We start from the raw sequence: 22,126 nt of genomic DNA on the forward strand, positions 1-22,126 counted from the left end.
TGAACCACTGGGCTTATGAACCCACTGAGATTCAGGAATGTGCATGAGAAGTATTTTCCCATGCTTCGTGAGTTCTTGGGCCTTTTAGGCATCCTATCTAAGAATAGATCTGCCTTTTCTAAAGTATTTGGCAGTAAATCTGTAAATAGTGGCAAGTGTATCTGAACCTTTCCATCTCAGCCCACTTCAGTTCTTTGGTAACTTAGATGGTTTCAAATATAACAAAAGAAAAATTATCAAGGCATTGTAATGTCAGTGTGAATATACTTTATGAAAATTGGATGACTTTTTATTAACAATCTACTTTATTATTTGCTCTCATTATACTTATATAAAGTATGGATTTTTTTTTTCCCCCTGATCAGTTGAGAGTAACTTGTACACATTATGGCCCTTTACTCCTGTACTTCAACATGTGTTCTTAAGAATAGGGGTAGTCTCTTTGATAGCCAAAGGACAGGTATCAATTTCAATAAATTAATACAATAGTTTGTCATCCAATTTTGTCAATTGACCCAATAATATCTTTTAGAGCATATTTTCCTTTTTAATGTAGTATCCAGTGTAGTGTCAGGTTGCATTTAGTAATCATGTCTTTTAGGCATCTTTTAATTTGTAACACTTTCACAGTCTTTCTCCGTCTTTTGACATTTTTGAAGAACACAATGGCCTGCCTGTCCAATCTTTTAAATAAAACGTTCCTCATGTTATGCATTCTGTGCTGGAATATTGCGTAGGTGACATGTATCCTTCTCAGGGTGTCACATCTGAAGGCACATGGTGTCCATCTGCCCCTCATTGGAGGTTAGGTGACTTTTGACTATCTCTGTTTCCTGTGTTTTTCTGTCTAGCTCCATATGGTATCAGAGAATCTACAAGGAGGACTGGTTCACAGAAGGAAGTACCAAAGGGGATAGAAAAATGGTAAGTGAAAGTTAAATAGGATATGTTACTGCTTTGAGAGGAAGCATGTTGCTTCTTTTTAATTAACTTAGTTTAGCAGCCTTAAAGTTTTTCACTGATTTTGAAATTTTGTTTTCTTTGTCTAGTCCAGAAAGCCACGTTCCTGTTTCCTTGAGTTATCATTTGAGTGATATGTTTTTTGACCTACTAAACTTTGCAGCTGAGACCCTCGTAGTAGGTGGAAGACTAGTCTATTGGTTACCAGTGTACACACCTGAGTATGTAATATTAAATAATTTTATTTTTAATTTCTTTTTCTTATGGTGTTTGTGTAGCTAGCATAATTTTTTCCCTATCTAATTATATTCAGTATAAATATCTTTGTATTTAATATTTATGGTAGTCTTTACCTACATATGCGTATAAAAAAGGCTCCCTTTCTCTGATTTACTGAATTGCTTTGACCTTTTTATTTTTCGTCAGAGGTTGGTAAACTACTGCCTGTGGGCCAAATGTGGTTTTCAGCCTGTTTTTGTAAGGTGCTTGAGATAAGGAGGTTTTATATTTTTAGAGTTGTTAAAAAATAAATAAATAAATAAAAGAATATGTGACAGAAACATACATGGCTCACTAAATCGAAAATATTTACTCTGGCCCTTTAGAGGAAAAATTTGCCAATCCCTGTTGTATGCCACACTTAGCTCAGTGACAAAGCTGTTCAGTGGCTGTTTCTCCAGGCACACACAGGTAATTTTTAACAACTTAACCGAGTGATTCATCTGTCTACTGCTAGCTAGCTTTAATATATATTGGCTATTATGATCACCTCAAATGCAATAAATCTTTCTTAAAAACTAGCACCGAAATAAAAGCTATATATATATTTAAGTCCCTGATTCTGTTCAACATTATTGGTTTGGGTTTTATTATTCAGTAGTTATTATAAACAGAGCTATGTATGTCAACAATGAAACACAGATGTCTTGAACAAGACTGAATCTTTAGATTGGAAAGATAGTATCAAGCTTAAAACTGAGCTATTTCTTCAGTCTTTCATAGAAGTCTTTAAAAAAAACATTTAAGTTAGCTTGTCTAAGGCAAGACCCACTTTTACATAGAAATAAACAAATATGCTCTTCTCTGAAAATATTAATAAAAGCCCACCTATCACTTCCCATACCAGCTACCTCAGATCTGGCAGGATGTTGAATTAAGTAAACATAGCACTGGAAATGAAGAAATCAATTAGCTAGCTATCTTTTTTTTTTAACTTTAGACAAGTTATTTCCCTTCGGGGGATTAATTTTCCTTATTTCTAAAATGAAGAGGTTAAATGAGATTGTCACTGGCAACAAAACATCGCCCAGTGTTAAGGGATCTGGGCATGAATGTGTAGTCTTATCAGCTAATAAAACAAATATGTGACTGAAGTTAGGCCAGGATGTTGTAATTTTCAATACATTGTAAAACAAACAAAACACAGCATAGCTTCCAGCTGTCATTATGAAAAGACAGACAACACTGTTCTAAAAGCTTTTTGTACAATTATGTATAGTGAATATAGACTTTTAGTTCTAAAATAAAAATTACATGTTATAATCAAGTTATTCTTTACACCGAGGATGTTTTAAGAAGTATAAGACATAGTATATAGAAACAAAGTACTACCTAAAATCTTAGTCATTTGTGAAGAATTGTTAGAACTGATGATTGAAAAAGGATTTTCTCACTGTTTGGCATTTAAACTGAATTGAAGAAATTGGTACTCAACAAACTTCTACTGAGTGTAGCCGTTTGCCCAGGTTCCACATATCCATATACTTGTATTCTAATTGTCATTGCACACAAATCAGTTTCTTGAAGTGATTAGAGACTGTGTTTCTTTGTGAAAGATGTCCTTTAATAGAAATCCAACTGCTAGTACTCATAAAAATTATGACAAAGTGAAGAAGCTTAATAAAATGCCCCAAAGTAGATTTGGGGATAAAAATCTAATTGTAATAAAATGAATTTGTGGTGGCATAGAGCAGTGAACAGAACATGTTTCTCATCTCTCATCTAGGTAACAGTAAAAGTGATTCCTTAAACTGTTTTAAGTAAGTACTCCTATCAATGCAAAATCTGTTTCTCGAATTGGAGGTGAAACTGTAGGAACACTTCAAAATAGCCTGAGACATGATCATTCTCAGGAAAATAAGTGACTTTCAAAATTGATGCATGAAAAGCTGGGGGGGCCTAAATATTTAGTTGTTTTTTTTTTTTTTTTCTGGCTTTCTAAAAAAAATTGAAATATAATTTGTATGCCCTGAAAGTCACCCTTTTAAAGTGTACAACTCCATGGTTTTTAGTATATCCACAGAGTTATGCAACTATCACCAGTATTCAATTCCACAACATTTTTATCACTCCAAAAAGAAACCCTGTATGCATAAGCAGTCATTACCACTACTGTGCCTGGCAACCACTTACCTATCTCTGTGGATTTTCCTTTTCTGGCTGATTTAGGTTTTAAATAGATCCTTGTATTGTAAGGGATAGTAATAAAAATGGAATTAAGATAGGGTACTGTACTATCATAGTAGTCCAGGCATAGTACAGATTTATAGCTTCTATTTAACAATTTGCAAACAATCCATTGGTATGAAATATATTAGTAAATATATAATAGAGAATTTGTTAACTGCTATTTTTATTTTTTAGTGTGGTATTTTTGGAGTATACTGTTAAATTGTTTGGCTCATTGTTATAATAGAGTAGTGGTTAAAAACAAGTTTGTTAATGATACTGATGACCCAAATGATGTTTCTTCATGCTTAAGTTCAAAAATCAAGTCGAACAGATAATCTAAAACATATAAATATGTTTTCCTGCTGTTAAGCCAAATAAATGCTGGTGACTTAGTTTCAGCAGTTTAGCATCATTCGTGTCACAAATATTAATTAAAATTGTCTTGGTTTTGTACTTTCAGGTTTGGTTTATAAATTTGTTTTTGATTTTATATAAGGAATATAAGCGTAAGGAATTTATATCTAATTTATTTGTATATATTTAAGTAATATTTTAATAAAAATACTTTGTCAACTCCACCAGGAAATGAAAGATTTTATTTTTTCTTTTAAAAAAGGGTGCATTACTGAGTTTGACAAACAGTTTCAGGCACCTATAAACCCTGGTATTTTGCAAGCTTAAGGTCAAGGCTCTATCTTCTCTCTTAGAACATTTTACTTTAATCTTTCAACCATCGTGTAGAATGTATTCCTTCATATCATAAACGCTTTGTATGGAGACTCCAAATTTGACTTCAACTAAATTGTTATAGAACTATAACACATTCTGACAGTATAGTAAACATTCGAGAATTATTAGATGAGGTGAGATTTGAAATGGTCATTCCTTGGAAAGCCCTAAGGAAGGAGCAGATGGCAGAAGATGATTTTAAGAGAATTCTTCCACTGATAGTAAAATGAAGTACAATATGAATGTGGCTTGGTAAGTGGGTGGTGAAGGTTTTGAGTGTGCGGTTGAGGCAATGACAGGGCGCCTGTGGGAGGTCAGAGAGACCTAGAGAAGTCAGTCAGAGAGCAGTGAAAACGATACTGATGCATTAGACCAGGCTGGCTGAGATGGAGTCCTGTACATCAAGAGCTAGTCAGCATCTTTCCCATTCTGGGGTCAGGGCTTTAACAGTTTCCATATAGTGTTTGACTATCGAGAAAGGTATACAGATGTGCAAAGGAAAACCAAAAACTGGCAATCACAGTGTTCTAAATGGTACCCGTACCTAGTGAGCCCCCTCCCTACTGTTCTGCATTCTGCTCCATAGCTGTTTCTCCCATGTCTGTCATAGGATTTCTCTGCCACGATAGGTGCCAGCAACCTGTTAGATATCAGGTTCTGAACTGCTGCAGCCTGACTGTCCAGTTCTACGTGTCATCCTCTCCATTCACACGGTACTTGTGCTGCACAGCAGCTGGTACCACTGCTCACTACCGTGGCTTCGTTGTAGTTCATGGTGAAGGTGACCAGAGGACTAATGTCATCTGTAGTATTCCTTTTAGAGGTAGTTTATTTGAGTAATCTTACAGACAATTTCAGCCCTGTATTTACAAAGATAATAGCTGTCTGAAGATGCCAGTTAAATTTTGCAGGGGTACTTCATTTTGCAGCAGAAAGTATATGCTGCAGTGGACGTTACACTTTAGGAATTCATAAAAATCTCCAGATGAATCAGTCCCTCATGAATGTGAGGTTGTTGTAGGATGTATTCCTGTCTGTCTTATGTGCTCTTGTGGGATCCTTTAGTGTGGAATCATCTTGTATTTTTGTGGTTTAAATGCTTGGCATTCTTCAATAAAACATACTGGTATTCTCTCTCTCCTTCTCACTGTACAGGTAAAAAACAAAATAAATGATTTTGGGGGGATGTGGTAATACTAAAATACTTTGCTTTTTAAAAATCCAGACTGTTTATGGCTTATGTAAACAGTTAGTGTATATGAAAGAAAATGGTACAATCTGTAGTGGGAGGCGGTCCCATAGCACCCTGGGTAGTATGCCATGATGATTCTGGGGGTGTGTGTTCATGACAGTCCGTTGTTCTTTCTTTAGATACACTGAGGAGATGGTCCCCTGGCACCCTTGCCTGAAACTCATTAGCAACTGTGAGCAGAAGCTTTCCAGTCATACATCAAGGCGCTTGATAACAATGGAAAAGGTGAAGACATTTGAGGTAAATTATCCTAGTACTTTCAGATGAATTTTGGAAGGATCAGAAGTAGATTTTTCTAGTTTTCCTCTAATGGACTTTGGAAATGTTAATCCTTGATTTTTAAAAATGTATTGATGAATTCAGGAAGAGGCAGAAATTTGAGAGGTTTATGGCATTTGGTGGAGTTCAGAGGGTAGGAGTGGGATATAGATGTTGAATAAAAGAAGAGAAATAAAAGTCGACCAAACTTCTCAGGCTTTATGTAACATACTTGTTGCTAACTCAGTCCTAAAGCAGAACACTCTTAAACAACTATTATCTAATTAGCAATCTACTAGTTACCATTTTTCTACAAAAGCATAATCTACTTGATTGCAAGCTTTGTTAAGATTGCTTTGGCTGTTTGTGGTCTTTTTGATTCCATACAAATTTTAGAATTGTGTGTTCTATTTCTGTGAAAAGTGCCATTGGAATTTTGATAAGGATTGTGCTGAATCTGTAGTATAGACATTTTACACTGAAGAGAAAATGTGACTTCATATAAGGGAGAAAGTAATTTCCCCCATCTGTTAGGGTCCAACACTTGTCCAACACTCTCTTCTCCTCTTGTCCTCCCGTCCTCTTATCTCTCTCTCTTTCTCTCTCTCTCTCTCTCTTTCTTTCTCGTGTACGTGTGTGCACACATACACATACACAATGCACTTAAGCTTGAGAAGAAAGAACAAAACAGTTATGTCATGTCCAGATTAGAATCACTATGAATAATGACTCATAATGGAGCTTAATTAAGTCCACAGAATGCTCTGCGGAGTCTGTATGTATCTGGATTGACAACCAAAGCCTTCCCAAATTCACTAGAAACTTGGGTGAGCGCCATCTTTGCTTTGGATCTGTAGGGTGAGCAGAAAAGGCCAGGGTGTTACCACTGCCTGAGGATTTAGTGATGTGAGTGTCTTTTTCATGTATCTGTTGGCTTTCTGTGTGTGTTCTTTGGAAAAATATCTATTCATATCCTCTGCCCATTTTATAATCAGATTTTTTTTCTTTTGCTATTGAGTTGCATGTGTTCTTTATGTATTTTGGATATTAACTTCTTATCATATATATATATATATATATGACTTGGAAATAATTTTCTCTCAGTAGATGGCCTTTTCATTTTGTCGATGATTTCCTTTGCTGTGCAGAAACTTTTTAGTTTGACATAACCCTCTTTGTTTATTTTGCTTTTGTTGCCTTTGCTTTTGGAGTCAGATCCAAAAAATCATTGCCAAGACCTATGTCATGGAGCTTACAGCCATGTTTTCTTCTAGGAGTTTTATGGCTGCAGGTCTTACATTCAAGTCTTTAGTCCATTTTCAGTTAATTTTTGTGTATGGTGTAAGATAGTAGTCTAGTTTCATTATTTTCATGTGGCCGTGCAGTTTTCCCAACACCATTTATTGAAGATGCTGTCCTTTCCCCATTGTGTATCATTGCCCCCTTTGTTGTAAATTAATTGACCATGTTTGCGTGGGTTTATGTCTGGGCTCTCTATTCTGTTCAATTGATGTATTCGGATGTACCTGTTCTTATGCCAATACCATACTGTTTTGATTAGCTATGTAATGTAGTAACATAGTTTGAAACCAGGGAGTCTGATGCCTCCAGCTTTGTTAAGATTGCTTTGGCTGTTTGTGGTCTTTTTGATTCCATACAAATTTTAGAATTGTGTGTTCTATTTCTGTGAAAAGTGCCATTGGAATTTTGATAAGGATTGTGCTGAATCTGTAGTATAGACATTTTAACAATATTAATTCTTCTAATCCATGAGCTTGGGATGGATATCTTTTCATTATTTGTATCTTCTTCACTTTCTTTCATCAGTGTTTTATAATTTTGTGTACAGGTCTTGCACATTCTTGGTTAAATTCATTTCTCTGTATTTTATTCTTTTTTATGCAATTGTAATTGGGATTGTTTTCTTAATTTCTCTTTCTGGTGGTTCACTATTAATGTATAGAAACACAACTGATTTTTTATTGATTTTGTATCCTGCAACTTTACTGAAATTTATTTATTAGTCCTAACAGTTTTTTGGTGGAGTCTTTAACATTTTCTATGTATGTTATCTGCAAATAGTGACAATTTTACTTCTTCCTTTCCAATTTGAATGCCTTTTATTTATTGTTCTGGCCTAATTGCTCTGCCTAGGACTTCCAATACAATGTTGGATTAAAGTGGCAAGAGTGGGCATCCTTGCCTGTTCTTGATCTTAGAGGAAAAGCTTTTCAGCTATTCACCATTGAGTATGATGTTATGATCCTTTGTATTTCTGTGGTATCAGTTATAATACTGAGTTTATTTCACTGGCAAAATTAAGAGCCATTGTGGACAATTTCACATTTGCTTTCCCTTGAGTTTAATTTGTTTAAGAAAGTCTAGTATTTTTTCCAGATTTATAATATTTATTTAAATAAACTTATTTGATACTCAGAAGAAGAAATAGAGAATTATCTAAAAATGCTTCTGAGAATTCTTCTACATAAAAATGGTAAAGGCACTCACCTTAGATATTTTTAAAGATATAAAGGTAGTATTCATTTTTGGTTGTTTTTTGTCATATATTTGTCCTTTTAAATTGATTTTTTTAAAAAAAGAAACAGGAAAAAGTCTAATGCTCAAGTGATTTTTGAAATGGTCTTTATAAGATCAAATTTAATCAGTGAGTTTTAACTAGTATGGAGTTTACTATAACTGAAATTCCAGTCTTGTAAAATTCATGCTTGGTTTTTAATTAATTGCTTCATTTCCACTTTCCTGTTTGTATGGAGGGAAGTGTATGTAATTGCAGCAAGAGCCCAGTCCTTTATAATGCAAGTGATGACATAAAATTGTCAAACAGTTCTCATACGTGTCTAACAAATTATTCTCAGGCTTGTTCAGCATTGTTGCTTTTGGCAATAGTAGACTATTAATTTTAAGTTTTTACATTTTTGTATACTGTATCTCTTCATTTTTGATTTGTTACTTGTTAGGTTTAACATCAGTATAACTTTTGGCCCACTTGATAGGTTATTATGAAGGGTTCTCCCTCTCCTGCTTTTTCTGCATCATGTTGCCTCTTTACCAAAACACATTTCTACCTTTAAAATATACCAACATTAAAAGGCAAGTATTCTTGAGTGCCATACTACTAGTTTCTTTTTTTTTCAAAGATTTTATTGGGGAAGGGCAACAGGACTTTATTGGGGAACAGTGTGTACTTCCAGGACTTTTTTCCAAGTCAAGTTGTTGTCCTTTCAGTCTTAGTTGTGGCGGGCGCAGCTCAGCTCCGGGTCCAGTTGCCGGTGCTAGTTGCAGGGGGCGCTGCCCACCTTCCCCTGCGGGACTCGAGGAATCGAACTGGCAACCTTGTGGTTGAGAGGACGCGGTCCAACCAACTGAGCCATTCGGGAGGCAGCTCAGCTCAAGGTGCCGTGTTCAATCTTAGTTGCAGGAAGCATTGCCCACCATCCCTTGCGGGACTCGAGGAATTGAACCAGCAACCTTGTGGTTGACAGCCCACTGGCCCATGTGGGAATCGAACCGGCAGCCTTCGGAGTTAGGAGCATGGAGCTCTAACCGCCTGAGCCACCGGGCCGGCCACTACTAGTTTCTTTTAAAGATAGTCTTTCCTGGTCACTTGCGGGTTCCATGGTAGAATGTGATTTGTTTTGCTAGAACTCATTTTTCCTATTGACACAACATGTAGCCGATGCTGCTGTATATAGTTACGGTCACAGTGGTCACTCCTTATGAAATTCATAGGAGAAACATGCTGATGTCCAGAACAGATCAGAATTCTAGTGTAATAGCTATGTCTCTAGTGAAAGTCATCTAAAACAATACTCTCAACCTTTTCTACCAATATACGTGGACAGACTAAAGAGTACCCAAAGTAGCCATTTTCAAGACTTCCTTGAAATCTCTTTTATACATTTATGCAACTTTTATACTCTATAGTTCTTGTTTAAACATAAAAAATTATTTTGAATTGCCACTGCACTAAACGCGCCATCATGTGCCCTATTTATTTTGTAGTTGGTTTACCCGACATGTTACCTTATTCTCCTAGTGATTTGAGAAGTACTAAAATATAGGTAAGTTTAATTCTAGATATTAAATGGACATTAATTTAGACTAAAGTTATAATATTGTGTAAATCAAGTTGTCATTTTTTTATAGCTAGCCAGTATAGTTCAGATGATTTAAAATAGGGAATATTGGAAGGTCATAGTGGCAGGTGATGAAAGTTAATATAATTTTTTATTTTGGACTGAATGAAAGAGTCTAGTAACATGAAGCTGATGAATTCTTCATTAATCGGAATGGAAGGTGGCCAAAACTGAGGAATTTGACTAAAGTACTGAAAGATTTGAAGTTGTGGAGGGAGAAAGAACAATTAACATTATAACAACATGTTTTAAATGATGATGGGAGAGAAGAGACACTGAGGTCACTTGTTTGAGAAAATGACTTATTGATGGCTTGAGGTGGAAGAAATTAGAAATTAGCCTTTGTGCTAAGTAGTTTATATATTAGACTGATAGTAATGTTGCTAATCCTAAACTGGAGTGTTTTGCTGACGTAATTGCTTGTACCTGCTTCCATTGTGTGCTATCTTTTCTCAGAATTAAGGTTGGTGGTTATTTTTTTCTTTGGCATCTATTTGAATTAAAGATGGTTCCTTCTGGTTGACGTTTCTTTCTGAAATATTTTCGTTTTTTGCCTATCCCTTTCAAGATGGTGGCTATTTTCCTTATGATTAAAGCTATGAAAGATTGGAGATTAGGTATGAAGTATTTCAATCATATAGCATGCCTAGTGGAAAACAGATGCTACTTCATTTATCAGTGAGAAAAATAAGACAGGGTGACACTAAGTAAAAACATGGTGATTGGCTATGAACTCAGTCTAGGTCTTAATACAATACAGTATTCATTGCCATCAAAGTATGTGTGTGTGTGTAATAGAGAGAGAACCTTTTTAAAAATTATTCTGCAAGACAAGTCAGAAGGAAACTACTTGCATTATCTATAAATTATAAATTGAGGTGTTTCAAAAAGGCTTATAGAAACATAGAAGCCTGGTGATGTTGCATGAATTCAGTTTTAGGGATCATATCATCTACTTCTGAATGAATTGATTTTGCTATTAATGTTACTTTTCCTTGAATTTAAATCATAGAGGGTTATCATGTCGCTTTTTCTTTTATACTTCTGCAATTAAATGATTTTGCCAAACAAAGTGCATTTGCTGTTAAGTTAATGTTATCATAATAATTTAAATTATTGCTTCTGGTAAACCAAGAGAAAACAATAGTCTACCCCTACCCACTCCAGGAAGGCAGTCATTTAAGATATCTAGGTCCTTCTACTTGGTGCTATTTTGCTATGACTCTTTTATTTGTAGGATAAAGCAGTTCTCTGAAGGCAGAGAGAGCATCTGTCCTTATGCTACAGCTCTGATGCTCATGTTTTCAAGCTATGACAGTATTTAATATATTGATGTCATAGACTCTCAGGCAGAGGTCAGTTGCAAAATATAAAGTATGATCCAGGAGTTCAGTGTATGAATGGTTTAGAGAAATAGGAAGTTTATGTGTAGAGTCAGCATAACACTCTGGAGCTTCCTTTATGGTTCTCGACTGACAAATTTTCTATTTTGTATTTTTTTGGATATTTTCTCATTTATCATGGTTATTTAACTTAGAATTATCTTTTTAGTGTTTTTCAAATTCAAATATGAACTTGTATCTTCTTCCCACTCCATGACCCATCAAGAATCCAACCCTCAGATTTTAACAAGTGATTTTTTTTTTGTACAAAACGCAAGTGTACAGTTTAATGAATAATTATAGAGTGAACATCTATGTAACCACCACCAAGGTCAAGATTACAGTGTAATGCAGCACCCTAGAAGCACCCCCTTTTGTGGCTATTTCTGATCATAAACACTTCCCTTTGCAGGTATAACCACAAATCTGACTTTTATGGTAATCACTTTCTTGCTTTCCTTTGTAACATTATCACTACTGAATTCACCCTAAGCAAAATAATTTTGTGTGTTTTTGATCTTGGTATAAATATACGTGTATTTTATCATTTTTTCTTTCAATGGATTGTGACAGTTTACTTAGGACATGAATAGTCTCCAAATTAAAGTGAGAGAGTATGTATGTGCATGATGGTACATGTTTTGGTCTATTACTCATCCTTTGTTGCTTAGGGTAAGCACAATTCTTCTTAAATAGTAGATATAGTAACTAATAAGTTGTCCTTACATTTTTATTTGGTGTGCTGACCCTCTATTCTTTTAATATTTGAGATTAAGTTTTAAATTTTATAAATTACAGATTTTAGTGGAGAGCATGTAGAAAGTACTCAATTCTCTATATCATGATAGCATGAATATCCATCATATTCTTTTTACAATTAGAAATTGTGCTGAGTGCCAGATGTCAAAGTTCAATTATTAAATGTCACTCATTTTCAGAACTCTAGACAAGATTTTAATATATATTAAAATATTTTCATAGGGTCTAGATAATATCTTGCCGAGCAATGAAGTTTTTTAAAAATACAGACTATATGTAAATACCTAATTTAGAGATGAAGATTTTCAACCTTACTTTGTTCCATTAAGAATGATGCTGGGTTTTTCTTAATAGTGTTGGGTGCCAGACTTTTGACCTGCTTGTCCTTGGTTTGGAAGTGGCCTAGTGCTGTTTATAGTTGTATAACTTTAGCACAAGTGGTTTCTATAGCTACTGTCCAGTACCAGATGGAGAATAGTGGGAAGCTTTGATAAGGGGAGCAGGATTTTTAAACAAAAGCCGGACATAGGTAATTACCCTGAAGCTGAACTGAGGCCCATTATATTCACCATTCATTTACATTTCATTTCACTCTCTGCTGATTACAGGAAAGAAAATCTACCCAGTTTTTCTCTTCCATCTCTTTGCCTTCTTCCTCTCACCTTCTTTAAGAATGTATATCATAGCTTTACTGTTTGATGAATCCAAAAATCTTTGTTGACAAAATTAGGTGAGTGTCGCCAGTTTGGTGGTTTTCACTGTGGTGGCAGCATCATTGGTTTTCACTTGTCATAGAATAAGTTTCTTAAGCCATTTGTATTCAAGTGTTTGCAATGAAACTGCTATTTTATATAAACTGCTGTCACTTTGAGAATATAAATGACTTAAGGTTAATACTAGTGAGGTAGAAGAAATCATTATCTCATTATCAGGAACTGTCAGTAAGTAAAAGGACAACTTCTACCTGACCTGTAATTAAAATAGAAGCCTTTTGGTTTTCTTCTGAATGGTTTTCAACTTCATCCCTAAAGTAACACCTTTCTGGGGAAAGTTTTGTTGTTTTTAAACAGTAATTGTATAAATTGATGATTATCCTTAGGTGTTTTCACTGAAGTTTGGGGGAATTTTATAAAAGTAACTCTTTTGGCAGTAAAGGGACACTGAGAGAGCATTTTGGCCTTAGTCAAATTGTGGGTAGTGAGTGGTAGATCCAGTTTGTAGTACATGATAGAATGCGGGCAAGGATGTTGAGGAAATTCATACTCGATTACTCCTTTTTTCTCTGTAAAGGATGTAAGTTTTTGCTGAGATAATAAACAAGTATTCATGTAAAATCTTGAGGACAGGCAAAATTTTGGACCAGGTGCTATGAGAAATGAGCTAGTCTTTTAATGATTCTTACATTCATGTATTTTTCATATTTTGGTATGTTTTCTTTCCCTGGCTTGGTTACATGTTCCCTGAGGGGAAAACCATGGTTTTCATCACTCAGCATGTGTTTATGGGACTATTTGTGTGAGGTGTTGAGACTAAACAGACTAATAAGGTATAGTTCTTATGCTTAGGGAACTTGTGCAGTGGGAGAAATGGTCCCCCAACCATTCCAACATATGATTCTATAGTGATCTGTGCAAGGTGCCACATGAGCACCAGAGAACACCTACCCAAGAAGATAGTGCTTGAGTCAAGAGAGGAAGCCAACATTTTAAGCAAAAGGTACAGAAACTGAGGAGGGTTGTAGTCCATTCAGGGAATCTTAGACATTTTAGTACGACTGAAATATGAAATATTTGGGAGAGGAATGGTTGGAGATGAAGTGGAAAACCAAAGGGATGCCTGGTGTTGAAGGTCTTTACCTACCAGAGTTTCAAGTTTATCCTATTGGTGGTGGCAAGCCCATGAGGGATGTTAGAAGAATGGTACACATTTTGAGAAGGTCATCTGGGCTTTCATATACGGGCAGATTTGAGTCATGGAAAGATAACCTGTGATACCATGTTGAGGCCCCTGGCATGGTCATGTAAAGAAGATGAGGCTGTAAACTAAGAAAGGTAGGATTGGAGATTGTAGAGGAGATAATAGAATTGAAAGTTTTGGAGGGAGATAGCTGCGGCAGGACTTGATGACTGACTGAATAATTGGAGTGAGGGAGACAGGAGTTGGGGATAACTCAGAAATCTGGCTTGGGATAACTGAATGGATGGTGGGTTGGATATATTATTACCCTCCCCCCGGCCCCTGAAGGACATGGTGCAGTGTTGCTTTCCTGGGCTACTGCAGTAGTCTTCCAACCGGTTTCCTTGTTTCTCAATTTATCCTGTCATTGTATTTTCTATATAATAGCCAGAGTACCTTTGAGAATATAAATAAATAAAGAAGCGCCTCTGCTTAAAAGTCATCAATGACTTTCGAAGGAATTTAGGATACAATTCAAAATCCTTCAGATACCTTCAGACCAGCCCAACCTGCTCTTGGCCTGTCTCTCCAATTTCATTTTGTGCCATCTTCCCTTTTGTTTACCAAGCCTTGGGCCACACTGGCCTACTTTCAATTCCCAGAATGATCTTACTTCTTTCTAGACTCAGAGTCTTCTCACACTGTGTTTCCTCTCTCGTTTTCCTAGAATGTTTTCTTATCCTCCCTTTCTATGAGTAAGTTTAATCCATCCTTTAGGTCTCAGACAAATGTCACTTCCTTAGGGGAGCCTTTTTTGTCCATTCTCTTCACTCCATCTAACTGTCTCCTTATATTTTTATGGTACCCCTTTCTTCCTAGTGTTTAGTCACATTTTGCAAGTATATGTTTGGGTATATATTGTTTAATGTCTGTCTGCCACTAGTATATAAGCTCTGAATTCACAGACCTTGACTGTTTTGCTCACCACTCAATAAATGTTTATGAAATGTTTATGTTCAATGATTATTTTGGGTCCTTCTAGAATAAAAACAATCACATTGAACAGTATTGAAATCTTCCACTCGAAGAGTAGGAACAGATAGTTATGGTAAGCTAAAAGTTTTCTGTTTGAAAGTTCACTGAGTTTTTCTCATTATCCTGGCATTGCTCTTCAAAAGTCAGTGTTACAAGAACATTCTAATCCCACGGTGCCTAGGCCTTATTTCTCATGAGAAGCAAACCAAAAAAGCAGCTGAATCACCATACTGTGGAAAATTATAACACCTTTCCTCTGTTTACGGAGGAGATCATAAAACATGGCAAATTTCTGGGAGAAGGCAGTAATTAGAAGGATAGTTTTACCTAAGTGGAGTTGTCAATGAAGAATTGTCTTGAGTAGTCCGTGCTGCTAAGTTTGGGAAACACTCCTACATATTTATTTCTTACGGTATAATCCAGAGTGTCATTAATTCCATTTAAAGTGTCAGTTTCGAAAATGTTACTACAAAACATAATTTTGTTTCTTGAGAGTTTTTCTCCTTTAGTTTAAAATTTATTGTTATAAGTGACTGAAGTACTTTCTTTTTCATGTCTTTTTTTGGGGATGCTCTATTTTGATGTAGAGTTAATTGTAAAAGTAATTAAGGAATAACTTGAATAGGGTCTAGTTTATGTACTCTCTCGTTTTCTAGAGAATAATTTGGAATTCTAGGGTGGACATAGATGACAATGATATTTTTTAGAGTCACCAAAGTGAATATGTATTTGTATATTTCCATATCATTCTTTTAAAAAAATGAAACTGTGTGAATAAATGCTGATGCTCCCTGAAGGAAAACAGCCATCCTGGTTGTGTTGGTGCTCTGTGACTAGATGTTTACAGCAATGAGGACTCACAAACAGTGAGGGCAGCAGAGTGCGTGCTCCTGACTATCAGTTGTATGGTCAGCTCTGTTTTGAACTATCTTTATCCACATCAGGAAACACTATAAAGAAGAATTTATCTGCTTCAGCCAGCAGAGGGCAGTGTACACATAAAAGTCCACTACAATTTGTAAGGCTTCCTTTGGTTTCTTTGGCAAGTGTGTTAAAATTCCTCGACTGGTTTATGTTTAGAATTAGCAGTACTGATAGGACAGGAAATTGGCTGGGTGGGACAGTGGTTAAAGGGGTTCTGTCTAAAAGTTTAGATCTGAAATATGTGCTACCATAATGTTGCTATTTGGTGAGGAATGAGCTCTGAATGTCAAACTCCATTTTGGATGACTCACTTATCTATCACGTGGCAAGTTAACTCTTTAATCATTGTTTTGATGTAATTTTTACTAAAAAAAAAAAGAAGTGTATGGAAAAAGCATGAGCTTTGAAGTCTGATCTAGACTACAATTCTGGCACTGCTACTTACTAGCTGTGTGACTGGTGGTAGATTATTTAAACTCCTTCAGACTCCCTTTCCTTATCTGCAAAATTTAGATAATAATCTGTGAAGATATGCAGAAAATTTAATAATGGACTTATATAAAACACATAGTTGTAAATATATCTTAGTTGCTTTCTTGAATCAAAACTTGTACATTACCTGTCATATTTACAATTTCTGTTTGTCTTACAAGGTTAAGTGATAGTTCCGAAAGCTGTGTATTTCCATTATGTAGCCATCTGTAGCCAGCACACATTTTACTATAGAAACTCTTAATTTCTACTCATAAAAAAGATGATAAACAATAGACATTGTAACACTCAATATTTTATTCATATCTTTTTGATTACTACCATGTTCCAAAATTTAACCAGTAGTTATAAAATTTGGGAAAGGTGGTCTCTAATCTTTCGTTGCCATGGTTTTCTCTTGGCATTTTCTAATTCTTTGTGTGTTATTTTCCACGAAGTGTTTCTTGCTTACTAAAAATTGGCAGAACTCAAGTTCTGCCATATCCTGGTAGACAGATTTGGAAGTGTTAGAGAAACCAGAAGTCAACTACCAGGACAAGCTTGAGTTTATGAGGAACATCAAGGGTTGCGTTGCTTGAGGATGGTCTTGTCCTTTTAAGTAAACACTTTGTCCTTCAAGATACTGAGTTGAAAAAAAAAATCGGCAGATATTCTTGCTTGAGATGGGCACGGAATGCAAACAGAGAAAGAGGCATGAAAAGGTGATGAAAAATATGTAGAGTTGAATATCATCATGTCAAGTGTGAGCCCTGGTAAACTAAACTAAAGATAGGATGAAAGAGAAAGAGAAGAGAGGAAAAAAATATTGAGTGTGTCACTTTCGTCAGCATTGAGGTAACATAAATTCTGAGTATTGCAAATAGTACATTTCATATGGACAAGGGTATATTTGAAGTTTGTGTCGTTATAGGTAGATGCTATTTACATGTATGGTATATATGTAGTACTATGTGGTAGACCATAGATATACTGTTTCCTGTGCAACATTTTATGAACCATTCCTTTTCCACTTAGATGAAAATGGTAACCAAAGTTCCTGGCGTGTCTGCTTACCCTGAAGCAGGACTTATGCTGCTAGGTAATAGAATGGCTCTTGCAGGATTCCTGGCTACACACGGGATTTGGAGCTTTTGGGTTCTCCGGGAGTTTTTTTTATAAATGTCTTATTTCACAATCGGGGCAGTCTTACAGGAGGAGGTGTTCCAGCATAGGACTCAAATACATACTTCACACTGACTCTTCTCTACTCCACAGAAGATGCAGAAAATAGGATTTTTTCCCCCCGAGAGGTTACATTTCTAAGGTTAATAGTCTTCCCAATTTTCCTAGTAAGCATATATATTTCTCTGCCACTGGATCCCTGTAGCAATCAACACATAGTCTGTTAGGGGCTTATTTTGCTTTTTTTATTCTGAGGTCATCTTGAGGTCTAAACTATTCAGAGAAAGAATGTCATAGGTAATATGTGTTTTCTAGATAACCGTTAATTATTATAGATTTTAATCATTACTTTGGGTTTTCCAGGTCTCTGACTTTATATTCTCTGTTCTTTATCACCATTTGCACTATTTACATCCTCCTGGTCAAAGACAAGCTAGTTTGTTAAGCTCTCTCTTTGGTTCAGGAGGAAGCCTACCTCCTGTTGTGCTTCAGCTGTTGTCTCTTGCTTCCTGCAGTTAGCTGCATATTCGGCAACTTAGGCTGCCTGGGCTGTGAGCAGCCGAGGCTGGGCCAGCCCCTGGCAGTCCCGGCTCTCTTACCGTGCCTCTGCCTTCTAAGCTTGCACACTGCAGTCACGTATTTCTGTCCTACTTTACCTTCCTCACCCTGCAGCGCCAGGACATTCCCTGAAGCAGTCCATAGTACATTTCTTTGCAGAGGTGACTTTTCATGGCCTACAGGAGTCACGGGGGGGAAGAAAGGACAAGGCAAAGCTGGGAAGGATCGTGTGCTGATCCCTCTTGGACAGGAGAGCAAAGTGAGAGGACATTCAGCAAACTGATGTGCAATTGAATCTAACTTCCAAACTTGAAGGGAAAGCCTCAGAATTAGGGAAAGTTTGAACCCATTTGGATTTTAGCCAGGAATGCTGGCATATTCGACTTGCATTTTAATAGGTTGGGTTTGGTCTCAGTGTGGAGAACAGGCTGGAGAGGGAGCCACTGAAGGAAGGGCAACTGGTCATTTAGGGAAAAAGCAAGGAGTGATGGGAAGACTTTAACTACCGTACTGGAGTTCTGTGTGAAGAGAAGTGGACTTGAGGTGTTTAGGATGCAGAATCTAAGATTTTAGGACTGACTGAAAGTGAAAAGAAAAGGGAGAGGGATTTGACCCAGGTCTCTGATTTTGATGACTAGGTAGAGAATGATGGAGAGAGCTGTGAGGAGAAGTAGCAGGAGAGATGCAGCATCTAAACCTAGCTTTTCAACATAACCAAGTACAAACATTTCTTCCAGGATTAAATTAAGCTAATGTAGTTCAGGAAATGGACACATTTTCTAGTGATCTTATTCGATATAGGGAGAAGGCATGACCCTTCCTTTCATATGATTCTTCAGTCAGACTTGGTAAAAGTTGCGCAGTCTGAGGTTGCATGCTGAACACTGTTCTGTGTTGCTGCCGTCCCAGGTGCAGTCCTGAGACGTGGACCAGACTTCAAGTCCTCTGCTGCGGTTGACTGTACTCCTAGGCTATTGGTATCCCTCAGGCATTCCTACGGCTCCTTAATCTCCTGGCATGAAAATTGTGTGTCATTAAAATATATCTTCTAGTTACTAGAACTAAGTTACTCGTACTTCTGATCCACCTTGTTCCTTTCTGGGCAGGCAGTTCAGCAGTCAAAGCCCTGGTCCATCACCTGTTTATTCCCAGAGATACTCCTGATTCTTGAGTTGGGGGAAAATTGAGTTCTTTTGGGGAAAACCTCATGTTGTAGTTAAGCGTATAGTCTCTGGGGGTCAAATATACTGGTGTTCAAATGCTAGCTGTGTAGCACTTACCAGCTGTTATCTCGGGCCTGTACTCTTAGAAAATTCATCATCTATAATTGGTGTTAATAGGGTACTTACCTCTTACAGCTGATTTGTTTGTATTAGATAGTGCATACATAAAGCATTTAGTATAGTTTTGGACCCATAATGAATACCCAGTAAATACTGCCTTTCATTTGGTGTTCTTTAATTGTAGAGCTTACAGGTTGACCAGATAAAATTTATCTTTTATATTTTGGGGATTAAATAGCCTGAAGTTAATAACCATTGGCATGTTTTCATGTGTTTGCAAGAAATTGGAGCTATAATATACTTAGTGCCATAAAATTTAAGTAACCACCTATTTTTTTATTATTATTTTTTTTATGATTCAGGAAATCTGGGCATATTTAATAATTTGACTTTTGTGTGATTTAAAAAACATTCTATGGCAGATAGTTTCTGAATAAACAAATCAGCCAACATAATGTTATTTTGGCTATACCTGGGCTTTTATTAATGTTAGACATGAGGGAAAGGATTGAGATATATATCTCATAGGAATACAGAAAAATGTAAAAATATTTTGAGGGTTATTATATTCCAGATATGTTTGTAGATACCATTTTGATACTGAAGCCAGGATAAAAAGTTAGGTTTCATATTTTCTCATCGTGTCTCCACACTTATTCTCAAAATCACGTTAATCCATATGCAATTGAATGTAAATTTAGAGACGTAAATGAGAAATGAGATTTTATTTCTAATAAGATTCTTTTCCTTGGTTTGAGCTGGCTAGTGAAATTGAATGAGAGGTTGATGTTTCAATGTTTTTCTCTCAGTCTTCTAAGCTTGAAAACGTGATATTCTAAAGCAGATTGATATTTCCTCTTCCAAATGTCAGTCTGAGCACCGGTTTTTACCTGTCTCTGAAGTCTGAAAGTGGGGAAGTCGTTTGTTTTGCCTGTATCTTCATCCACTCAGGTAACTTTAAGTTACCAGGTATAGTCTATTTCTTTAACTGAATGTGGATATACCCACAAACAGTTTGATTTATCTGTATGATATTATACAAATGCAATAATATGTTGTCATATACCTTTGGAGTAGAAGGTTCCTTGTTGGGTAATTCTTATAGATGATCTCAGTTTGTGCTGAACTTGGAACCAGATGATGCATGTGGTTGTCTTAACTTGTGTTGTCTGGGATGGTTCTCTTTGCCCTCTCTGGGCCTCTCTTTTCTCAGTAAAAGTGTTTGTCCTCTCTGTCCAGAGGATTGTGTGAATCAAATGAGGTGAAGTAGGTGAAAACACTTTGGATGCTTAAGCAAGATATAAAGTGGTGATATATTTTTAACTCAGGTAATAAAAAAAAAAAAGATATGCACCAGAGAGTGACATTTTGCTTGAAGTAAATGAGTGCTTTGGTTGCATGCTATAAACTAAAGAAAATAACTCAAAACTCTTTTTTTTTTTTTTTTTTTGTATTTTCCAACCAACCAGAACCGGGACCAGTATTCACATCTGCTAAGTGATCAGTTTCTGCCATACCAAGGTCATAATTCCTTCCGTGAGAAATATTTCAGTGGGGTAACAAAAAGAATTGCCAAGGAAGAAAAATCTAGCCAGGAGTGAAAATTAAAATTTTGACAATGGAGAAAGAATAAAGATTTGATAGAAAAAGACATCTGGATGTAAACTTTTGTGTATGATACAGAAAACATGTACTGTTTTAAATAATTTTATATAACAAAATAAATGCTACAAAGTAAATTGAACAGTTCTTTTAAAATTAGCTTTGTTTTATAGACTACTTTTGAACCTTATTTAATTTATATTTGTACTTTCAAGTATCATGGAAATTGAAAACAGTTATATTTTTGGTAATTAATTACAAAGGGAGCTAGCATTGTTGACTTTTTAAACAAATATCTACCGGGTATATTATAGGCAGTTAATAGTGAATTTATTCATTTAGGTAGATTTGTTTCATTTGGTTTTTGATTGTAATTGATTTACATCGTCATTAATAAAGCTTACTCTGAGGATTCCTAAATTTGTGTAGCGTTCAGTGCTTTTCAGGGGGAATGTGATGAAGGAAATGAATTTTTTATTTACAAATGCCAGACAAGTAAGTAATAACAATGATAATGGTGATGATGAGAAAGGCTAGGACCTGACAACCTAAAAAGCTTCCAAACTCCTTGAGGCCCGTCCACATCTGAAGCTCGTCTGTACCTTGGATTTGCTCCTGCATTCCTAAACCTTGACTGTCGGTCAAGTTAACTACCCACAATTTTTGGTTTAGAAAGTAACTGATAGTTAAAAGCAGTAACAACAACACAAATCCTTGATGGTTTCCTAATGGTATTAAGCCTAATCAGAGCTCTTTGAAATAGAAGCTATATTTTTCTTGACGGAGAAACTTTGCTGAGTCCACATTGTGTCCATCATGAAAATATCTTGTTTGAAAACCACCGCACCCATTACTTCAGGATGCTAATAGCTTTCCTGCTCTTGGTGGTCAAATGTACCTCAGCAGGCGGCAGTAAACGAATCCCCTCCCGCTAACCAGAGCCTATTTTTATTTATGTCATTATCATTATCTTACCGTGACCACTGGCTTTTATTGACTCACAACTCCAATGCGCATGGTTTAGGACCTCCAAAAGACCGACACTACCCAAGCAGAGAGAGAGGCCATCTGCGCAGTTCTCTCTCTTCTTCTTGTCTTGCAGCTCTGAATTTTAGCAACATATCTGAAACATTTTAGTGATTGTTTGAGTTACTGGATGTGATTTGTGCTGCACTGGAGACAATCTAAAAGTATTCGAGGGTTATTTATTTTCAGTATTTCTGTTAT

At 36.1% G+C, this 22,126-nt stretch overlaps 1 protein-coding gene across 5 annotated transcripts in view; it reads left to right on the forward strand.

Moving 5' to 3' along the window:
* Window positions 1–21,304, forward strand: part of TRMT11 (tRNA methyltransferase 11 homolog) — a 48,550-nt gene extending 27,246 nt beyond the window's left edge. For 3 of the 5 annotated variants that reach the window (XM_033103454.1, XM_033103459.1, XM_033103458.1), the window contains 4 exons: window positions 852–924; window positions 1,050–1,181; window positions 5,512–5,632; window positions 20,767–21,304. In XM_033103454.1, the coding sequence (XP_032959345.1) occupies window positions 852–924; window positions 1,050–1,181; window positions 5,512–5,632; window positions 20,767–20,898 (458 nt within the window). In that variant the 3' untranslated portion in view covers window positions 20,899–21,304. Of the gene's footprint in view, window positions 1–851; window positions 925–1,049; window positions 1,182–5,511; window positions 5,633–9,673; window positions 9,743–20,168; window positions 20,601–20,766 lie in introns of those variants that run through there. The other 2 variants (XM_033103456.1, XM_033103455.1) reach the window with 2 other exon arrangements.
* The last annotated feature ends 822 nt before the right edge of the window (window positions 21,305–22,126 follow it).

Source organism: Rhinolophus ferrumequinum, chromosome 3 (assembly GCF_004115265.2).
Source record: "Rhinolophus ferrumequinum isolate MPI-CBG mRhiFer1 chromosome 3, mRhiFer1_v1.p, whole genome shotgun sequence".
Taxonomy (NCBI): domain Eukaryota; kingdom Metazoa; phylum Chordata; class Mammalia; order Chiroptera; family Rhinolophidae; genus Rhinolophus; species Rhinolophus ferrumequinum.